This window comes from Pungitius pungitius, chromosome 2 (genome assembly GCF_949316345.1).
Source record: "Pungitius pungitius chromosome 2, fPunPun2.1, whole genome shotgun sequence".
Classification (NCBI taxonomy): domain Eukaryota; kingdom Metazoa; phylum Chordata; class Actinopteri; order Perciformes; family Gasterosteidae; genus Pungitius; species Pungitius pungitius.
This window is the reverse complement of record NC_084901.1, coordinates 22,064,097-22,087,412: the sequence shown is the minus strand read 5'-3', so window position 1 is coordinate 22,087,412 and position 23,316 is coordinate 22,064,097. Positions and strand designations below refer to the sequence as shown.

The 23,316-nt window shown below is 40.9% G+C and overlaps 1 protein-coding gene across 1 annotated transcript; it reads left to right on the top strand.

The window, feature by feature from the left end:
• The first annotated feature begins 10,295 nt into the window (after nucleotides 1–10,295).
• LOC119211252 (neuronal acetylcholine receptor subunit non-alpha-2-like) lies at nucleotides 10,296–18,046 on the top strand. The gene is made up of 6 exons (XM_037462029.2): nucleotides 10,296–10,588; nucleotides 11,800–11,951; nucleotides 14,177–14,221; nucleotides 14,529–14,638; nucleotides 14,902–15,817; nucleotides 15,922–18,046. The coding sequence occupies exons 1-6, from the start codon at nucleotides 10,531–10,533 to the stop codon at nucleotides 16,084–16,086; spliced, it is 1,446 nt and encodes a 481-aa protein (XP_037317926.1). The 5' UTR covers nucleotides 10,296–10,530; the 3' UTR covers nucleotides 16,087–18,046.
• The last annotated feature ends 5,270 nt before the right edge of the window (nucleotides 18,047–23,316 follow it).

Genomic DNA, 23,316 nt, shown 5'->3' with positions numbered 1-23,316 from the left:
TTAGAAACAGGTTGATTTACACAAATACATAGTTACATAAATACAACATCTGACCAACACAGGTGGACTGTGGTGATTTTGCACATCACAGAAGCACATGCACAAACACATACATAGAATACATGCATTCGTGTAGAAATACCAATGAGACACACAAAGCACAGCTGACTCACATCTGATGGCGGCATCTTTGGTGTGCCAGAGTTCATCCAGTGTCTCCCAACTGGCTCTGGATTTAAGCACAAACACACCATGGGAGGGCACAGTATTTAGGAAAAAAATTGGCTGTATAGCAATGCCAACATTGTGAATTATGTCTCCTACAGTGCATCCTACAGTGTATGCATACATATACACCATGTAATGAACGTGACCAATGAAAGCTGTCAGAAGTTGATCAGTCAAGTGAGGAAATCACTATTAATTAAGAGGATAGCAACGTATACAAAACTGTAACAATATTATAATTGCCAGCAGATGTTTTCGAGGATCACGTGACCAGCAGAGCCGCATTGCCAAAAAATTAGTTAATGAAAACATTTTTGTATACTTTATTTAGCTCAGTTTGCTGCTGACATTAAATTATTGTATGATTAACATTTGCTTTCATACGTCCCAGAATGCACTGGTCTCAGAGTTGCCACTTTCTCCTAATCCCCCACTTTCCCTATTTTCCATTCCATTCCATTCCAGCTCCATTGTGAGCTTTGAAAAAATTCCCTAATGGTTTTTCTCCACTGATATGGCCAGAATTTCTCTGTCTATTTTGCTCCACAGTTTTACTTTTTTGATTAAAATATCAAATGACTGAAATCATGCGTTATTGATGTGATTTAAAAGTTTGATTAGTTTTGAAACAGTTTCCTCTAAAAGATACTTTGACTTTGATCGTTTAACCAAAAGCTTACAAGTTTATCGAGGTTCACGGTTACAGTGCTGGTGGCAGCTTTAGTGATCTAACAGTGTCAGCGTGTGGGAGACCACTGACTTAGTTCAGTTCTTTAAAGCTTGAGAGAGATTTAATTCCCTTTAAAGAACGCTTGTCCTGCTTTCATCTCCATTTTTAATCCTGAAAATAACAAACAGATCAAGATTGATTGAAAGCACAGGCCCTAAGAGACGCCACTGTGTTTCCTCTCATTCATGAAAAAATTCTGCATCGAGTAAATTATGCAAAGTGTAATTATGAGTTCAACAACCAGCTGAGAAAACAAAAACAACACACACACACACACATACACATACAAACAAGCTCTGACGTGTGGCAAACAGATGCATAGATGCAGAAAATATATATTGTCCTTTTCCCAGTCTTTGTCTCTCTCTCTCACACACACACACACACAGTGGTCTGGGAAGGGACCGGCAGGTTTCCAGCCCGCGAGAATTTATGTTTCCAAATGATTAGAGGCGGAAGGGACGATCTGAGAGGCAGCAGCTGCCCGCCCCACAGCTCCAAGTGGAGCAGAAAATCAGGATAATTTCGTTGTGATAATCAGCCTCCCGTTATCCCCGTCACTTCACCCCACAGAGCAGGAGAGAGAGAGAGAGAGAGTGTGTCACATTCAGAGAGCGAATAATAACATACAAAAGTGTGCTTCATGCCCGATTAACTTCAAAATGCATGCATAATGTGTGTGTTAGCGCGTTGAAGTCTGTGCGTCTACACTGTAAATGCAAACATGGTATTTAATTAAAAATATTAAATTGACTTAAATCAGTTTTATTAAAATGCTATTAACACTCGCTTTTATTAAGTTACTTGTAATTTGTGGTTGGAAAATCTCACCAGCTCAGTCTGCTTGAGTTGGATTCACTTAGAAAAAGTACGTTTTTGATAATTGTGATTTTTTTCTGTGTACATTTACTCAATACTGCACTTAAGTACAAAGTACTTGAGTTTTTTTTTCATATTACTTTCTACGTTTACTCCACTACACTACATGTTTTACATCACTGCATATGTAATAAGATACGTGATATATAATAATAATAATAATCACAAGAGCCATTTTCTTCTATTGAGAATGCTACTTTTTAGTTTTAATATTTAAAGTTTTTTTTTGTGTGGTTATATGTTCTTACTTAATTGAAATTTTCACTGCAGGACATGTACTTGTAACAGAGTAGTTTCACGGAGTGGTATTAGTACTTTTGCTTAGGGTTTTGAAAACTTCGCCGGCTTTTTTTACGACCTCCGCAAATCCGTCCTTTCTTCACTTGACCGTACAACGGACGACGTGGAGCTGAGCTGGATGGAGCTGGACCGTAATGAGCCGCACCTAATCGCTGCAACGGCACTCGCGTTTATCAGCATTCTTGTGCTTGGCACACTCATTTGGTGAGTAATATTTAACCCTTGTTTAGACCGTTTTCTTTCTGTAAGTGGCATTCAGAGATGCCATGTGTTTCGTGCTTGCTAGTAGCCTAATGATGTGTGCAGTAATGTCGGCTAACGCTAGCTGAACTATATTATACAAAACGTGGGTCGTAACGTTGGGTGAAGCTTGGTCAATCCTTTATTATTTGTTCTATATTTCTTCATCAATGTTGTAAATAGGGAACATTAAAGACGGTCAGGTTAAAATTGAGGAGAGACGTTAGTGTAACGGTCGCGTGTGTGCTCCCGCGACCGGAGATTTTTTCTCGAGTACTCACAATGATGCATCATTTTAGTTTAAGCTAGGCTGCTAAGTTCGGTACTTTGCTAACTTAGCTAAATTTAGCCACCAACAATAACAGCCTGTGCTTGTCAAAGACCGGTGTGTGACTGGGGATATCTACACAGTCAACTAACTTAATGTTATTTTATTCAACCCTGCTTACTTAACGCTAATAATAACGCTAATGCTAATATGTGTAGCTGTTACCACGTGCAGTCGCGCAGTGCTTGTCCGATTACACGAGGGACGCAGTGAGAGCTCACAGGTACAGACAAAAGTGTCTCCCTATCAGAAAAGATCCTAACACCCAGTTTATCATAGGGAAAGTATTTGCTGGCATACTCAGTGGCCTATTCTTTAAGGTCATGTTGTCTAGAATATGTACGTTATAACACAGTCTTTGTAGGTAATAGGCCTGTGATACAGTTTTGGACTCAAGATGTTTGTGAGTTGTGGTGAGCTTTGGTTGTGTTAAATTGTTGTATTCTTTTTAACGGTACCCTTACAGGCTCAGGGAAATAGTGATAAATCTACAGTTCCCTTGATGTCTAGCCACATAAGTCAGTTGTTCATTTACTGCAGTGTTCATTTGGTAGCTATTCTTATCTTTAAGTTCAATGATTAAAAGATAGACAATTAGATACATTTTTCTTTCTATTTTGCTGGCCTTGATGCTAAAAACGTGTCTTTTCTTTCCTTTCAGATTTTTAAGAAGAGAAAAAATACTTCCTATGCAGTGGACGTGTAAGTACTGCAAATTTTATGCTGAAAAGAGGAGCTACTTACTGAAGCATTACCGCTTAAAACATGGGTGCCACACCCGAATATCACCACTACCGTGCCTTCATAAGGAGTGCCTGTGCACATTTAAATCTTTCAATGCACTCAAAGTCCACTTATCAACATGGCACACTCAAAAGGACCAAGGGCACGTGGGTGAAACCGCTTTCCATTGTCAGCTGTGTGACTTTGTGGAGCCTGGCACTGAAGCAGACTTTTTTACCCATTTACGAAGACATTTGAAGCTGAAGCAAAAGGTTTCTTGTCCATATAAAGACTGTAACTTTCAGAGCAATGTTTATTCAACCTTTAATGCACATAAAAGCAAAGAACATCAAGACCACAATAAGACTGCATTCAAACCTGAAATTCTGTCACATAATGTACTTGAGGAACCTCCACCTAATATAAATATTCAAACGGAGGATAGTGCCCCTGAAACTGATGAGGTTGAAGTTGAGGTTACTGAGATCAATGAAGATGTGGAGGACTTGGAGAGTCAGTTGGAACATAATGTAGCTGCTCTTTTTCTGAAAATGTCATCGATTCTTAACATCTCTGAAAATGCCCTGCAAGAAGTTATAGAGCAGATCAACCAAATTTATGTGCTTTCACAGCCATTGTTACATACCTCGGTGGGAAAAATACTAAATCAACATTGTGGAGATGTAGAGGACTCTTTAGTGAGTGAGATAGCTAAAGTATTTACCGAGAGTAACGTATTCCTGAAATTCACTTCTACTGGGGGGTCATTGTCAACCACTAGCAAGCGAACATCATACATTTCAAAAGAATTCTCAGTTGTAACGCCTGTTGAGTTCGTCCTAAAAAATGACAGGCAGACAGTTGTGTATATCCCCATACTGAAAATGCTGCAGACATTACTAAACAATGGAGAAATTTTAGATAAGGCCATGTCATCTGAGACAAATTGGTCACAAGGATACAAATCTCACAGGGATGGTTCCCGGTTTAAAGACAATTCTCTCTTGACAGAGGAAGAATTCAGGATTGCTCTTTTCTTGTACATAGATGATTTTGAGGTGGCCAACCCATTGGGAACCTCCAGAAAGAAACACAAGCTATGTGCCATCTACTGGGTACTTGGAAATCTACATCCTAAATATCGCTCCGCTCTTCATTCCATTCAGCTTGCTCTACTTTGCAAGGTCAGCAGTCTCAAAGACCATGGTTATGGTGAAATTCTCCGCCCTCTCATCCAGGACCTTGTTTCTCTTGAGCAACATGGTGTATATGTTGAACAGTTAGGAGCCAGCATAAAAGGCACCGTATTATTTGTTGCAGCAGACAATTTAGCTGCTCATTCATTGGGAGGGTTCTTTGAAAGCTTCACAGTAAGTCAGATGTGCCGATTCTGCATGGCCAAACGGGAGGAAATACAACACAAGGAAGTTCGTACAGGCTCATTTCAACAAAGAACAAAAGAAAACCATGACAGACAGGTGCAAGATGTATTACAGGATCCTACCATGGCTCAACAATATGGCGTGAAAAGATGCTGCCCACTTACTGAAAGCTTGGAACATTTTCACGTTGTCAATGGTTACCCGCCAGACCTTTTGCATGATCTTCTGGAGGGTGTTGTTCCGGCTGAATTGGCCTTGTGCTTGAAGGCACTAATATCAAAGGGATACTTCTCACTTGAAACCCTGAATGTGGCTATTAAACAGTTTCCATATACATTTTCAGACAAAACAAACCAACCTCAACTCATCGCAAAGAACTTTGCTTCCAAAGCAACAATTGGAGGAAATGGTCACGAAAATTGGACACTCCTCCGCCTTCTACCACTACTGATAGGTCATCACATTCCTGAGGGGGATGATACCTGGGAGGTTTTAATGAACTTAAAAGATGTAGTGGAATTGTCAGTGTCTGCAAGCTTCACAGAGGAGTCTGTGTGCTTTCTTGACTGCAAGATTGCAGAACATAGAGATATATTTCAGGAAGTTTTCCCAAACGAGAAGCTACGACCAAAACACCACTACATTGAGCACTACCCTCAACTAATTAAAACTTTTGGTCCATTGTGTGATGTGTGGACCATGCGTTTTGAAGGCAAACATAAGTTCTTCAAGAAAGTTGTGCGTCACATTCACAACTTCAAGAACATACCTCTTACTTTAGCTCTCAGACATCAGCATATGATAGCCTTCCATTTAGCTGCCACCTCCTTTTTCAAGCCATCTGTTGAAATTAACAGAGTGAAGTCTGTAATGGTTGCTTCATTTCCTGAAAATGTGAAAAACTTTCTCTGTCTCAGGAATAACTACCAGAACACTGTCCTTGCAGCAACTTCTGTTTTCATAGATGGCATTAAGTACAGTGCTGATATGGTCATTTCTGTTGGATCGTGCTCAGGGCTCCCAGATTTCAGACAAATAGCAAAGATTGTGGTGATCAATACAGACATAATATTTGTCTGCAGACTCATGACATCATGGTATAATGAGCATCTTAGAGCATACGAGCTATGCAGTGGCCATATGTCCACCTTCTCTGTCACTCAGTTGCCTGAACTAAATGATGTTTTCCCTCTTTCACTATACAGAGTTAGAGACAAGCAGCTTGTCACACTTAAACGTCACATTTTATGCTGAGTGACCAAATGGACCAAAGGTTGTTGCTGAGAGTCATCATCGCTGAAGATGATATAAGGAAGTTGACTTTAAATGCGAGACCACAGTCTATTGAAGAATTAAAAGTACAACTGGTGGAAAAACTCTCACTGCAGTATGACTTCAAACTGCAGTATGAAGATCAAGACTTCCAAAATGCCCTCTGCAATTTGACAGAAATAACTGATCTACCTGAAAGAGCTACGCTCAAAATCATCCCTCTTGTGACTCTCCAATTAACCGCATTGTCATCACCCACCACAACATCAGACACTGAGTGCAGCACAGCAGACACTGAGATTCTGTCAACAGGAAGAGCTTCACCATCGATTAGACAACAGTGGCCAGAGTTCTTTGACATGCCCAATTTCTCAATTGATGTTGAGTATAGACTCAGACAGGCAGATCTTGCTTTCATGAAGGATGAAACACGTATGACTCTACCACGAGATATGAAGCATGACATATTAGAAAAGCTTGCTGAGACGATGTACAGTTTCAAGGCTTACCCTACAGATGATGACTTTAGCAGTGTTGCAAAAGCACTGATTAGCAAACACCCTTGCCTCACTGAGCCTGGACCACACAGATGGTATGGCTGGAAAAACAGCCTTAAATTTAAGATGGCCAATTATCGAACAAAGCTTCGAAAAGCTGGATGTGAGGATGTAGCAATCAATGGAAGCAAACGAAGTAAAGGCAACCCAGAAGGAGAACCCTCAAGCAAGAATATCAAACGGCCAAAAAGAGGTGAAGCAAACTACCTGCCGAACTTACCTGAAGGACATGATGAAACAAGTCTTGAAAATGCCAGAAAGGTTCTCGTGGAAGAAATGAAGAAAAAAAACCCCAATGGCACTCTCATCTCACAAATGATGGACCAATCATTCCCACTACGCAGGCAAGAAATTGTAAAAAAGGAGCCTGCTGTACATAACATGGTTGAACGATGGCCAGCACTCTTCACAGAGAGACAGGTAAGATATTTTTGTTCTCAACCAATAAAATAATGCTTGTCAAAAAGAAATTGAAGGTGTGTGGCTAGAAATCCAAACAGACTTGTTGGAATGTTAACACCTCTGCATCCCTACCCACCCCTCTCTCTACTTTTTAAGGTGTTTGCTGAGTTTAACAGAATCGCCAGTAAGAATCTTGAGGGAGACTTCTTTGAGGCTCTGGACCAGTACACCCCACGGTTCATTGAACTTTTCAAAACAAAAAAGGGAACTGTTGGCCGGAAACTCAGTGAGCTGATGCAGCACATGAGCTGGATGGTAAGTAGGTTAATTTTGCTTTTGATTTGTATGATAGTTCATCAATCAAGTTCTAAATGAGATGATCCAGACCAACCTGTTCTATTTTCTGTCTGAGCTCTGCTTTTGCCAAAAAACTGTTAACTGGTCTTCTCTCTCTCTCTCTCTCTCTCTCTCTCTCTCTCATTAGACACCAGACGTGACTATACTTCGCTCTGTTGTCCTCAAAGGCATTCCGATTTTACTTGGTGACGACTCCAGTGAATTCTTCAAGACATGCTCTGTAAGTACTTGCACAATAGTAAAAGTTTGGTGTGCATTAATATAAAACTATACCTGTGCTGACAGAAGATGTATTTCTATCTGCATAATATACAACATACATTTTTGCCAATTGCCAATACTGAAAAATGTGTGTGTGTCTGTGTAGGATACAGCAAGAGACGAGGCCCTAGAATGCATCACTGTTGGTGTGCTGACAGTTGTCAGTGACGATAGTCCTCACGAGGGTCCAAGTTCAGTGGACCTCCAGCCCATCTCCACTGCCATCATTCTGGAGGGAGGTATCGTCATGGATTGTATTAAAAACTTTCCTCAGGCAGTTTGTCTGTTATTTGGGCTTACCTATGCTTTGCATTTGGATTACCCAAAATGCATGGCAAATACACTTAACTTTATTCAGACTGTGATGCTTGGACTGGGAAAGAAAAACCTCCCACCAAAACTGTTAACTCTGAAAAACAGTCTCCTGGATTAGACTGGTAAAGAGCCATTGGCAATCTGCAAGTTATAATAATGTTCTCCTGTTATCATATAAAGTTTGATGCTTTCATGCAACTGAGCTGGCTTGTTTACGATCTTAAAAAAAAAAGTCTGTACCATGTTATGCTGGTATGCTAATGGTGAAAATAATGCCACGTTGTGTTACATAGTTGTTGTTAGATAATGTTGTCAACAGTGAACCTAGCTGACATAGGTTTATAATTTGTGTTTTGGGAAAACTTTTAATAGTTGTAATGTACAAATACAAACCCCAAGGAGTGATCTTTTTTACCTTGTTTAAACCTTGGACTGATGCTCGCTTTGGGACACAAAAGCTGTAAATGATGCATTTTTTTTTTTAAATAAATGTAATGCAGCTGAATCAACCAAGTGAGTGTCCTTTTATTATGTTTTTGCCTTTATTAGGTACCAACAGCTAAAAATAGATAAGAAATAGGGGAGAAAGAAAAAAAGACGAGGACCCATTCAAGGAAATTAGTTTGTTTAATTTAAGTGAACTTAAAAAATGAGTGAGTAATAAGTTGTAGGTATCTAGTAATTCTAAGTGGGGTTAAATTTGTATCAAGAAGTCCACACAAAATGAAAAAAATAATTTAACCCTAAACATAATTATTAAGTTACATGAACTTAATTTTTTTTTTTTAGTTGTACTACTTGATTTAGTACTGGATACTTAAAATAAACAAGCTTTTCTAAATCACTAATCATAAGACCACTTTGCTTAATTTTTTTGAGGCAACGAGTTTGCATACTTTTTTTAAGTACGGTCAACTAATTAGATTTTACAGTGTACATTGTGTGTCCTGCATTCATTCCCATATTCAACCCCCAAATTTAGACATGCAGTGGGTAAGCTTTTATTTGTCAGCTTTTAAGATATCCGCTGCACAGGTTTCTGTATGTATTTGAAAGCTCTTTCCAGAAATTGTAGCCTGGATACTTTTAATTCACCGAAAAACCCAACTATCAGCAGTTTTTATTGGACCAACAGAGTCCCACTGAAAACTGTTGTCAATGAAGTTTGTAGACTTCCATAAGAACCAGGAGGTTTCTTCTTGTCAGGGTTTCAAATGAAGTTCTTCATCTCCTTTAAGCAGCACAAACACATTTGTGTTGGTGGGATAATTCTCAAAACATCTCAACAAGAAACTGAACTATTGCAACCTTCATCAGAGTTGATGTCATATGTCAGGTTCTAGCTTTTGGCATGTCCATTTGACATGAACTTCGACCTGGAAAAACATCCACAATATTATTTATTTTGTCCGGGTTTACTTTTTCTTTCTCTTTCTTTCTTTGCGTGTGAATCAGACCTATTTGAGTTTTAGCTACAGCTTTGCTCATGTCATCATTTATCATGTGTGTTTATAGGAGGCAAACGACTAGAATGATAGGAATGAAGAAAAAAAACACATCAAAAGTGTTACATAATTGCGATGCAGCATTTGGTTGCTCAACCTGCTGCACTGACACCACACAAACACTGTAGATACACTCCCTTCTTTGAGTCTCCCTCAGCTACACTCTCACATGTTGTTGGGTCTATTGGCGTGATGGATGCAAACAGCCAGTTTCAACTTTGACTACGTTGCACTGAAGCATCTGAGTACTTGTGTTTTTAATACACATATTCAATATCCAAAATAATGGAAGCAAGAGGGAATATTTTAAACAGCAGAAAAGGCCTCTCCTGTCATGGCCTGTTTCACAGCATGTCCCTAACAGCGCTCTCCAGTGGAGGAGCAGTGGCAGCTGATCACACTATGTATGCAAGTTTAATTATGGGCTCTTAAGAATTACAGCCCTCTATAAAAAATAAGGTCGTTTTTATTAAGTCTCCTGACATCCAGCCTTTGGCACTGACAACAACGACAACATATCCAAATGATATACTCATCGTAAAATATGTCAATACAAGTCCTATTAGTGGGCCAATTCCTCCGAGGTTTAAGCGAAATCTACACTTATATAAACCTGCAGACTTGACCGATTTGTATTCACGCAGTACAGAAACAGCACAACATAAAGAAACAAGATAGAGACGTGCGTTACGTTTCTGATCGGCTTTTAAACTCCACGCCTCACCCGGGCATCCCTCCCCCCTCCCGTCTATCCCTCCTCCTCCTCCTTCGCCTCCTCCTCCTCCCGCCCCGGAGAGCCGCTGCACCGACCGCCGCTCTCCATCACAGCACTCCCACACCGGCCACATGCGCCCTGGCAGCCATCCCCCGCTCCGAGTGAAAGTGTAGCAGAGGGACGACTGGTTTAACGCACGGTGTCGGTCTCATCTGATGGACACCTCGGTGCCTTGGCCAGCTCGCCGTGTGCGCTGCGGTCCTCCTCTCCAGCTGGACCGGTGGTAGCCGGAGGCTGCGCGAGCGCTCGCTCGGAACGGGAGGACAGAGAGACATTATGAAGTTGACCGTCCTCCTCCTCCTCGTATGCCCGCTGTCCCTCGCCGAGATCCACGGTAAGGATACTCCGATGTGTTTTCTAAATGATGCGTGTATCGTGGGGAAGGGCGAGGGGGGCAAAGAGGGATCGTTTATGTTTGGGGACACCATGGCGTGGCGTAACATTCTTTAATTAAAACATGCGAATCAGCTGCGCGCGAAAAAGGAAAAGTATAACCCATGCTCACTTGATGTTTACTTTATCGACTTTTTCTCCTCCATTTCTTCTTATATAGTCATACCCTAACTAAAAAAGGCCACATGTTATCAAAATGATGTCCACTGAGGTTTTAAGCAGTTGATGCAGCCCTGCTGCGCTGCAGCTGATTGTTGATCAGAACGACGGGGACCCAGGTGTCCGATGTCGGTGTCCAGCTCTCAGCTCCTCTCACCTCGTCCTCGACAGCTCAGACGGAGGTGACACGAGAGAACTAAAATGCCCTTTGGTGTTAGATCTGCTTTGTCGGCACTTTTATTCACCCATGGACCCAGTGAGACAAAGACAGGCAGAAAGACACTCACACATCAGCTGTCGCGCTTGACATGGTGTCTGACATCATATCTGGTTGTCTCATGTCAACGTTACTTGTCTCCGTCCCTCAAGACATTATATCACCTCAGGCTGACTGTTGTGCTGACGGCCCAATGTTACCTCCGACGGCCGCCCCTCCATTTGAGTCCCCGCATACAGTTGCATTCTCCAATTCTCCCTGAGATAGTTACACAAACGCACCACAACCAGAAAGTTCTGTTTGCTTTAATAGGCCAGTGGATTTAGTCAGCAGATTGCCTTTTTTTGGGATGAAGATTAGCTGGATTTGGAGGGGGAAGATAAAGGAACACATTTGAGGATTTTCTTAGCTAAACTACAATCTTGACAATAAACCCATCTCAGTCCAAGCAGTGTTGTGGCCATGGTGCTGAAAAATACGTTCCAAGAATGAGGAGGTGAGGAATGAGGATAAAGAAATGCTCACAATTTTCATGTAAAGGAGCTTCTGCAAAGACAATCAAAGCAAACTCTCAGACTGGACCTTTGGCCTATTTTAAAGACAATCATTTCTCTCCACTCAAATGATGGTACAAGTAAAGATTTTGACTTTCTTTTAGTTTTTTTTGTCTGCAAGAAAGCTTTAAGCTTTGGTTGGGGACTTTATTCCCCAACCAACACAAAGTATTTGTTGTCTAATGAATGAGTTTTTACTCCACAACCTCCTCTGTGTTCCAGCTCCCAGTGAGTTTGTGTCCTTGGCGGAGATGGAGGACGCCCTCATGAGGAACCTTTTCCAAGGGTACCAGCGCTGGGTCAGGCCCATCCAGCACGCCAACGACACCGTCCGGGTACGCTTTGGACTGAAGATCTCCCAGCTGGTGGATGTGGTGAGAACACACCTGCTATCACAAGCAAATGTCCATGTACTTAACTTATTTCAGTCAGGAAAGATAGTATTAATGAGATGATATGCAATGATTAAGTCTTCACAGAATTTTAGACTCTCGAGGGACATTTGTGCTCAAAGGGCGTCCTTCTTGAGCAGCAGCGGGATAAATCATCCGGACCTGGTTGTGGTGTTAGCCGATGAGGCTGATCGAATGATGAGTTGATGAAGCGGTAATTTAATGTAATTTATTTGTGGTGATTATTGGTTAGAAAAGAGGTGCCGATCTAGGGATTAGTAAATGTATGAGAAATGAGCTACGGCCAAGAACAGTCTTCCTGTCTGAATTTACGCTTGAGCTTCGTTTGTAGTTTGGATCCCACTAGTGGATATAAACTACAAGCACAAGTTGTGTTTTCCTAAAAACCCTCAAACCCAATAAATGGCATGGTTATTTTTTAACCTATTCTAATGTTAATTAGTTAGGGTTAAACGCAACACCTTTAATCGTTTATTTAACCTGATCATGACATGGATGTTAATGAATGAGTAGGTTAATCTATATTTATTTAGTCAGTTCTATATTTGTGTATTCAATATGCCATATAGACCTCTATTTTATATCTCAAAACAATTAAAATACATTAATTAATTACTGGGTCATAAATGTCTTATATTACGCCATGTGCACTGCAGTTTAATTGGAGTCAATTCATACTGTCCATCAACTCCAAATCTGTAAATAGTCTCCAGAAAAGTAACATTTTACTCCTTTTATCTTAATATTGGTAAAACGTTTAGGGCTCAATTGTTTTAGCAAATCTTTTTGCCTTTAATTTCAAGTGTTTTTGTTAAACAAACAAAATCAGATACGACAGATTTGTGTGTATACAGTGAGCAGTTTTTTACGAGCCGCAGGGAAGCCGGAAAGCACTCACAGTGACAACAGCAACAACAAAAACACAGACCATATGCAGGTCCATCCGTCAAAAGAAGACAACGAGCTAACACGCATGGAAATACAGAAAAAAAGAGAACACAGGTTTTCATCTAGCTGAGGGCCGGAGTTGGACGGGGCTGGTCCTCTCGGGCCGAGCAGCGTCGCTGTCAGTGAGGCTGAAACCCAAAAGGCGGCTTTACAAGGCAGAGCTTTCTGTGGTCCTGAAATAGATCTGGAACACTCTTCATATCCACATCCCAACCGTCTCTGTCTCCGGAGTGGTCCTTTAATATTTCAGAGGCATGTCTTTGATTGGCTGAGATGGTTTAGGTGTCCAAGAGGAGGAAATGGAGGACTCTAATGGAGGAGCCTCTCTTCGAGGCTTTAAATATTCATCTCAACCGGTTTGGATTCAACTCTTTGTCCTTTTTCGGCCCGCAGAAAATAAAGATTAAGGTGAATGATTTTTGGAAGAGAGCTACCCAGAGAAACAGCTAACGCTTGTCCGTGTCCGTCCCTCGGGGCGACTCTGGACACGGCTGTGTATTAGATTATGGTTCACCTCTGCTCTATGTGATCATGAAACCATCAGACTCAGTCTGACAGCTGGGGCCTGGTCTGAATACCACTGAGCAGCTTTGTGTGTCTCTCTCATTTCTCTCAGGTATTTTGCTCTCAGTCCTCCCTCTATTTTTCAAACTCACCTCCAGTGATGTGGAAATAAACCTGTGTTAACCACTCTCATGTTTCTATTTGTGTCTCCGTCTACGCTGCATTCAGCTTCAGGGTTCATTGCACCCAACTCGGTTTCATGTTTCTTTTACTGTTTACCAAGGAAGTGGCAAAGACAGGTCAATTACATTATGTCTGATTTCATGGCAGGGGAAAAGGATGATTTGTTTATTTTCTACCAAGCTTCTCATATCATCAACTAATCAAATTGAATATCGTGATGGAAGCATCCAGATCCCATTTCAGATACCTGCAGGAGATTTTCTTACTTTTTGTATGAAGGGATAAACATAGTGATGTGAACATGATATTGGTATTTCAGATGATCTAAATCTACCAATGTCTGCACGCTTTGTTGAATATTTTGATGTTTACCGAATCAAAAAAATGTTTTTTACTATCAGAGCCTCACTCCTCTCTTTCCATTTTTGTAGATTTTAGTTAGAAAACAAAGTTGGGAGTGATTGAAGGTTTTAATCATGTTTTGAATTTCTTTGATGTATAAATCCTTTTTCACTCCTTTCTAAATATTTAGTTGTCTTTGTCCACTTTAGGATGAAAAGAACCAGCTCATGACAACTAACGTTTGGCTGTGGCAGGTGAGCAAGACATAGAAACCAATTGAGACAAAAAGCTTTCTATCAATCTTACCATTTGTATCAAAAAGGATAATAGTTAAACATACTGCAATAGCCTCATGTGGATTAGCTGCTGTATTTCACATTAAACATTTTGAAAACTAAACATTGTTTCGGTTCTTTCTGATTAACATTAATACTCAGGTTGTATAACACATGTCTTTTGTAGTATTGTTCAATAGCATTACCTAGACATAACAGTTAATTCAGTAATGTTTATATAGGACTAACAGTACTGCATTGTGTGCCCTCTGCTGATGTTGACCAGGAGTGGATCGATTACAAGCTGCGATGGAATCCAGATAAATATGGAGGGATCACTTCCATCAGAGTCCCTTCGGAAATTATCTGGCTCCCCGACATCGTCCTCTATGAGAAGTAAGACAGCATTAATGTTGTAAACAGACTGGCCATTACATTACAACTTGGTGACTCGGCTCGTATGAAAAGTAACAAAACGTTAGTATACTGATGTGTGGAAACTAAAATGTAGCCTCAATACAGCTAATAATAGCTGTAAGTCTAATATACCCAAACAACATCAATGCAATACTTTTAATCTAAAGTCCTACTTTCAAGCAATCTATTCATCTTCTGTAATCACACCGCAATAAAAAGCGTCTTCTTCCACGTTCCTTCAGTGCTGACGGGCGGTTCGAGGGCTCCCTGATGACCAAAGCCATCGTCAAGTTTAACGGCGTCATCACCTGGACGCCACCCGCTAGCTACAAATCCGCCTGTACCATGGACGTCACCTTCTTTCCCTTTGACCGCCAGAACTGCACCATGAAGTTCGGCTCCTGGACATACGATGGCCACATGGTGGACCTGGTCCTGATAGACAACCAGGTCGACCGACGGGACTTCTTCGACAACGGGGAGTGGGAGATCCTAAGTGCCACTGGAGCCAGGGGCACCAGGAAGGACGACATGTACACGTACCCCTTCCTCACGTATTCCTTCATCCTGAAGAGGCTGCCCTTGTTCTACACACTCTTCCTCATTTTCCCTTGTTTGGGTTTGTCGTTCCTGACCGTCCTGGTGTTTTACCTCCCATCGGATGAAGGAGAGAAGCTGTCCCTCTCCACCTCCGTGCTTGTGTCGCTCACCGTCTTCCTCCTGGTCATAGAAGAGATCATTCCCTCCTCCTCCAAGGTGATCCCGCTCATCGGAGAGTACCTGCTGTTCATCATGATCTTCGTCACGCTCTCCATCATCGTCACCGTCTTCGTCATCAACGTGCACCACCGCTCCTCGGCCACCTACCACCCGATGTCTCCGTGGGTCCGGAATCTCTTCCTTCAGAAGCTGCCGAGGTTGCTCTGCATGCGGGGGCACACCGACCTCTACCACTACCCGGAGCTGGCTCCCGAGAGCCCGGAGGTGAAGCCGCGCTCTGGAGGTCGGAAAGGAGGCCAGAGGGCCAACAGCGGAGCCCGCGGACCGACCACGCCTGAAGGGAAGGAGGACGAGGCCTGGGCGACCATGTTGGACAAGGCCGTCTACTCAGTGCGCTACATCAGCAGACACATCCGCAAGGAGCACTTCATCCGAGAGGTGGGTCGAGCTGGATCTGCACAGATTTAACTGATCACTGGAATGTGTCTTAGGGCTCGATGTTTATATTTGTGGTACCATTTAACATTTCCTCTATTTTCTAGGTGGTACAAGATTGGAAGTTTGTGGCCCAGGTGTTAGACAGGATCTTCCTGTGGGCGTTTCTTACCGTCTCCATACTGGGCACTGTCCTCATCTTCACTCCAGCTCTCTACAGTTTTTTCAAAATCCCTCCTCCAATCGCAAGTGAGAATCCGCCTTCAAACTAGACAATAACCCCACTTCCACAGGCGAATAGTGATCAACCGTCAACAATCTCTGAAACGTTTGCTCCCACTGAATAAGAAGAAGCCACTTCAGGTGTTTGGTAGAGAGAGCTTTGACTGTTAGTTTCTTCTTTAGATTCCCTGTTTAACCTGCTCTCCATGCCATTAAGTAATGTAATGTGTCTTTCATGCACATCATACCACATTTCAAATTATTAGGATTATATAACTTTTTTTAAGCAAGCGCACTCAACAGCAAATTAATGCCAAATTTAGTAAGTCATAGATGTTGAAATTCAACACATTTGAATTTGACGTTTCATAATGGATTTAGGTAGCATGCAGCTTTTAATGCGTTATATTACACGGTGGTTATTCCAGATGTCATTGGCTTAATATATATATGTATATGTACAGCAAAGATGGCTTCCTCTCTATCTCTATTCCTCCATCACTTTAACAATATATTCATTTTATGCACTAGATACATTCTGTACTTAATTTGTATTAGTATATTCTAAGAAAAATACATTATTTATTCTTTCAAGGTACCATCAACCTTTGTACTACCTTAACATACCATTACATATGTAGCAACCTGTTATATGTTTGCAGACTTTTTAAAGCTTTTTAAATGGCGTATCAGAACAGTTTGGATTTTTTTGTCTGCTGTGTTCCTCACCCTCTCAAACACAAAATATGTCACACCTTGGTCACGGCAGTAACTGGAAACATTTATTTGATTAATGAATAAATAGATGGACATTTCCTTTGAAATCCACATTACTTGTATTATTCAATTGTACTTTATTGCACTAGTTAGTTTAAAGTCACGAGGCATTAATGCAATATATATTTATGATCCATTGAAAGTGAAAGTTGTCCATACATCCTTCAGATGTTACAGATAACAACAAAAAGGAAAAAGAGTAGTACTAGAAACTAGATGAAATAGGTGAAGTGACTGCTACACCTAGTGGTGAATCAGCCACTTTGCAGAAATTGCACAGAATGCAAAACATACAACGCATATTATTTCCCCCTACAACAAGGAAATAAATGATTCTTTCTCAATTTTGGTCTTTCCAAAAATAAATGTTTTGTGAGTGTTTGGATGAGTGTGTGTCTTTTGTGCAGAATTTAGATACAGTGTTTTGTTTTCTCTGCACCATAACTAGATGGAAGAAAAACACAGGAATATAATTAAAATGTCAGAAAAATACTTATATCACTTCAGAAGTACATTAAAACATGTTACACTCAGGGAAAGTGTCACTGCTCATTAAAACAATCAAATGACTATCAATGAAATCATTTCTACCGCACATCAAAGTGCAACTATGCTATTGTGGGAAAACATTGTGCTACTATTACCTATAATTGAAAATGAAAGCATTAAAAAACAACAAGAAGAAACAATGTAAATGGCTAAAAACTGAATTGCTACACAGTCCAACACCATGTTCTGCTACCAGTACTCTTTAGGCTGAGAAAGCAAAAGCACTTTGTGTTAAAAATGCCTCTTCGATGGCGTAAAAGGTGTTGGCTTTAACATCAACTGACGATAGATCACAGTCAAACGTGTATTCACACCACAGACTAGTGTGACCCATCCCTGATTCTGACTGGTGTCAAACCTGATATCCTGACTGTCTCTTTAGGTTAATGAATCACTTTGCTTGCTTCTTTTTCATGAAGCCCTCAACAATGTTAAAACAGAAAAACTGATTCACAGAGTTTCAAGCACAGATTTTCTCTAACAATAAAACACATAACATAAGCATTTGGATCAAAGGCAACAATTTGCTACAAGAAAATGATAAATGCTGTCATTAAATGGTTGATACTACTTGTCATAGAAATAATAAACTGCCAGTCATCTTTATGTTGACTCGATATTAGAAAACCAAGTAAAATACTGTACATATTTTGTCACAGCAGTAATCATGTGCATCAATAATACTTTCATTCAGTAAGACCAAGTTTTAGTGCACAAACTGTGCATATATGTGCATTTATTTTTTCTTGATGTTACTGTTTTTACACATTATAATATCTATTTCCAATATTCATTGCTGCATTAGTTTTCTCGTCAAACTCACTGACACTTAATTATTTGTGTTGAGTGACACTGAAACTTATTAAATTTAAATAAACATATAATTTAATTGACATACATTTCTGGTGAGTCAGTAATTATAATACTATGTGTGTGTTTATTAAAATACAACACTCTTGTGTACATTAACATTTCTTCCACTGGGTGGGGATCAAACCACTTTCATGTTTTCTGCTCCGGGCACTTAACTGATGTGTGACACACACACCAATTTTTGTTTTGTTTTTCAGAATGTTTTAGAAGTTGGATTAAATTGTTAATTTTATTTTTTCAGAAGAAACAAAATGAGCAAAAAAAAGAGTAAAATATTTTAATTCAAACATTTGAATGTACAGTATACGATTGAATTAACCATGAACAAAGTATGCATGAGTATAGGGGTTACGTGAGGAAAAAGGATTTTAAGCCTTGCTTGGAATATCAATGCAGCTCCCCAGAGTATTAATTTGGGTTTCTACTTTTGAAGGCGCTGCATTAAAAGCGGAAAATCCTTTAAAGTTTGAGCAGGAAGCTTCATGTGAATTTCTTCGTGTGATGTAGAATCCACGCTTTCTCAAACCCGGACGCAGCCACACGAGAATGACCACCTGAAAGCAGAGGGGATGAGAATTGATGCGGAAAGACAATAACAAAAGGTCCAGCGCAATACAAGTCATTCATAATTTAAACTCCTTCTGTGAATATAAGTGCATTAAAAAAGTATTAGGGTGTTTCATTGCATGTAAAGCTATTGCATTAAAGACTTTTCTGTGATCACACATTGATGTCCACCCTAACAAAGCAAAGCTCCTGACTCGCCTCTCGTGTCCGACCCCTGTCTCTTCCTTACTCCAGAGCGCACTGCTGACCTTTTTCACAATAAACGTCTTTGTAAGTGTGAGAGGTCTGACCTTTCTCTGACAGCCCATAATAAAGTAACGCGCCGCCTCAGAAGTGTAACAGAGACAAAGTGCTGGCTGGAAGCAGGACAAATGAGGAGGATCAAGACACAGTTATTCATGTGAGTGGATATTCAAAGACAACCTAACAACAACATGTATTAGAACAGATAAAGCTAAAAGTCCATTGTTTCACTTGTCACCTGACCCAATATGAATGCACAATTGCAGATGGAGACACTAAACATGCACACACCCCCACACACAAAGGAAGGATGGAGCCCAAAGCGTGCATACATAAACCTTAGATAGCTCTGGGACCCTTGTGCGTTCTGCCACACCATAAGGGTTGCATCTTCCACACATCAAAGGAGTGACAAAACTAAAACTCATCTGACCCCATTCTATCACCTACACACATATGCACACACAAATGCACCCTCCTGGGACAGGGGAATATTTCAAGTATTGTATTTGGGAAAAAGGTGTGGGGGCGGGGAGTAGTTAGCAAAAGAAAGGATTCAATATAATATATACGTTCGATTTAGTAATTGTCATTTATTATTGACTTTTGTCTATGTTGTGTTGTCACATTTCCATTTATAAGCAAAAAAATGTCCTCCTTGATCTTTGATGTTAAAACAAATCTCATAATTTGCATATTTTGTATGCGTCAAAACTGAAAAGTGCCTGTTAAGCCTGTATTTATTGTCAGCTTTTTTTTTCATTAAAATGTAATGTTTGACTTCCACATCAGTCTAACATTCCTGCAAGCTGCATGTTGGACTGTAATGTGATGATTACGTTGTATTAAGTTCGGAAGTGGATACATTTTTTCATCTTTTTTCATCAATTCCTACTGTGACTCAGAACAGTGCCACTGGGGATTTCAGCACTATGGACAGCTCATCATTAAACTTCGGCTAGTTATTAGTGGTTTCTGATGTTCTCTTTAGTAGAAGGAGAATAATTAAATGGAATGAAAGAATGAATGAGAGAATGAATGAAAAATATGGCGTACACAGCAGCATAAATCACCTCAGAGCTCTATGACACCTCAACATGTGGAGTGTACACATGTAGTGGTCTGATACCACTGGTACAGAATTGCTTCTTCAGATACTCCCCTGTTTCTCCGACAGGAAGAGAGAAAGGGAACAGCTCACATTTGTGCGGTTGTTCTCAGCGCCTGTCGGATCCTATTTCTGACTAAAATTATTTATGGTCTGTAATAAATGGGTCATTTGATTATTCAATTCAATTCAATTCATTTTATTTTGTATAGCCCAAAATCGCAAATTACAAATTTGCCTCAGAGGGCTTTACAGTCTGTACACATGCAACATCCTCTGTCCCGAAACCCTCACATCGGCACAGGAAAAACTCCCCAAAATATGAAAAAACCCTTCAATGGGGAAAAAAGGGAAGAAACCTTAGGGAGAACGTCAGAGGAGGGATCCCTCTCCCGGGATGGACAGACTGCAATGGATGTCATGTGTACAGAATCAACAATGTAAAAGATGTACAATACATTCAATTTCTCTAACTGAAATGATACAAGTAATTGCAAGTAGCAGAAGAGGTGTACGGCAGGACCACTGCAGGGACAACCTCCATCAGATCGAACCACCATCCACAGAGGCTTCTGTGGGGAGGGAGAGCAGAAAGATGTTGGTTTTTGATGACAGTAATATGAATCATATTTAAAGTAATGATGATGGCAGCAGCAGGTGTCAGCAGAGCCATGAGCCAGGAGTCAGAACCGGGGTCCGCACGAAACTATGATCCACGGAGACCTGCTAGGCGAGAAAGCACAAAAAACTCCCGGAAAGAAGCTTAATTAGTGATGTACATTAATAAAGCATGGATGATTGTGGGAGGAGAGAGTGAGAGTGAGAGAGGGGCTCGGTGTGTCCTAAGAAGTCCCCCGGCAGTCTAAGCCTAGAGCAGCTTAACTAAGGGCTGGTCCAGGCTAACCTGAGCCAGCCCTAACTATAAGCAATATCAAAGAGGAACGTTTTAAGCTTTATCTTAAATGAACTGACCGAGTCTGCCCCCCGGACTGAAAGTGGAAGCTGGTTCCACAAAAGAGGAGCTTGATAACTGAAGGCTCTGGCCCCCATCCTACTTTTTAAAACTCTAGGAACCACAAGTAGCCCAGCATCTATGGAGCGTAGATGCCTTGTAGGACAATACGGTGTAACAAGCTCTTTAAGATAAGACGGTGCCTCACCAGCAAGTGCCTTGTAGGTGAGGAGAAGTACCTTAAATTCTATTCTTGATTTAACAGGAAGCCAGTGCAGAGAAGTTAATACAGGAGTTATATGATCCCATTTCTTAGTTCTTGTTAATACACGTGCTGCAGCATTCTGAATCAGTTGGAGAGGTTTAAGCGATTTACAAGAGCAGCCTGATAACAAAGAATTACAGTAATCCAGTCTAGAAGTAACAAATGCATGAACTAGTTTTTCTGCATCACTTTGAGACAGGAAGTTCCTGATTTTTGATATATTCCGTAGATGAAAAAAGGCAGTCCTTGAAGTCTTCTTTATATGAGAGTTGAAGGACATATCCTGGTCGAAGAGAACTCCAAGATTTCTGACGGTGCTGTTGGATACCAGAGCAATTCCATCCATAGAGACTGTATCACGTGACAGCTGACTTCGAAGGCGCTCTGGGCCTATCATGATAACTTCCGTTTTTTCCGAGTTTAACATCAGGAAGTTGCAGGTCATCCAAGTTTTGATGTCTCCAAGACAGTCCTGAAGTCTAACAAGTTGGTTGGTGTCTTCTGGCTTGATCGATAGATACAGTTGAGTATCGTCTGCATAACAATGGAAGTTTATGCGGTGTTTTCTGATAACGTCGCCCAAAGGAAGCATGTACAGGGTAAATAGAATCGGTCCAAGCACAGAACCTTGTGGGACTCCGTGACCAACATTCGTGGTCCTCGATGATTCACCGTTCACAAACACAAACTGGGATCGATCCGATAAATAAGATTTAAACCAGCTGAGTGCAGTTCCTTTGATGCCAATCAAGTGTTCCAGTCTCTGCAGCAGGATACGGTGATCGATGGTGTCAAATGCAGCACTGAGGTCCAGCAATACAAGAAAAGATACAAGTCCTTGGTCCGATGCAAGTAGAAGATCATTTGTAATTTTCACCAGTGCCGTTTCTGTGCTGTGATGCATTCGAAATCCTGACTGGAAATCCTCGAACAAAGCATTGTTTTGTAGAAAGTCACATAATTGATTGGCGACAGATTTCTCCAGGATCTTAGCGAGGAAGGGAAGATTAGAGATGGGTCTGTAGTTAGCCAACACCTCTGGAGCTAGGGTAGGTTTCTTCAGAAGAGGTTTAATTACAGCTACCTTGAAGGACTGTGGTACATGTCCTGTCAACAAAGACAGATTCATAATATCCAGTAGGGATGTGCTAATTAACGGAAAAACTTCCTTAAGCAGCTTAGTTGGAATCGGATCCAGGAGACAAGTGGAAGAGTTGGATTTCAAAATTGTAGAAGTCAGTTGATCAAGGTTGATGGAAGAGAAACCATCCAAGTAGGTATCAGGGCCCACGGCTGCATCCAAGGATCCTACATCCGCGGACGGGTTGGCTCCGGTTGGGGGTAGTAGACCATCAATTTTCTCTTTGATAGTCAGAATCTTATTATTGAAGAAGTTCATAAAGTCGTTACTACTGAGGTCCACAGGAATACACGGCTCGACAGCGCTGTGACTCTCTGTCAGTCTGGCTACAGTGCTGAAGAGAAACCTGGAGTTGTTTTTATTTTTCTCGATTAATGATGAGTAATAAGATGCTCTTGCGTTACGGAGAGCCTTCTTATATGTTTTAACGCTATTATGAGCCATGCTGGCATGAAAAACTGACAAATGTGACAAAAATGCACTTGAGGGTTCTCTGCAAAACTGCAAAGTGTAAAATGCATTAATTAAGAGTCTCCCAATGTAAGAGGGTGTGTGTGTGTGTGGGGGGGGGGTGTTGATGCACCTCCATGACTTTTGATTTTTTTCCCCTCGGGGGGGCTTTATTCCTATTGACACAATGGTTGTAATGGATGTAAGTGTAATGTAATATAGTCTTCTTTACCCTGTTTTCATTCAAACTTTCACTCTCCGCTGCATCTGGGCTGGTAGCACACTGTTGTTTCATCAGATGTTTTTTGCCTGCTGATGGGAGCAGCGAGTCTGGAAGGCGTCTGATTAATGCTTT

Excerpts from the sequence above, each read along its gene's own strand:
- LOC119211252 (XM_037462029.2), top strand. The coding sequence starts at position 10,531 with ATGAAGTTGACCGTCCTCCTCCTCCTCGTATGCCCGCTGTCCCTCGCC. Across the intron at positions 10,589-11,799 it reads GTCCCTCGCCGAGATCCACG|CTCCCAGTGAGTTTGTGTCC; the intron begins GTAAGGATACTC and ends TCTGTGTTCCAG. Across the intron at positions 11,952-14,176 it reads TCTCCCAGCTGGTGGATGTG|GATGAAAAGAACCAGCTCAT; the intron begins GTGAGAACACAC and ends TGTCCACTTTAG.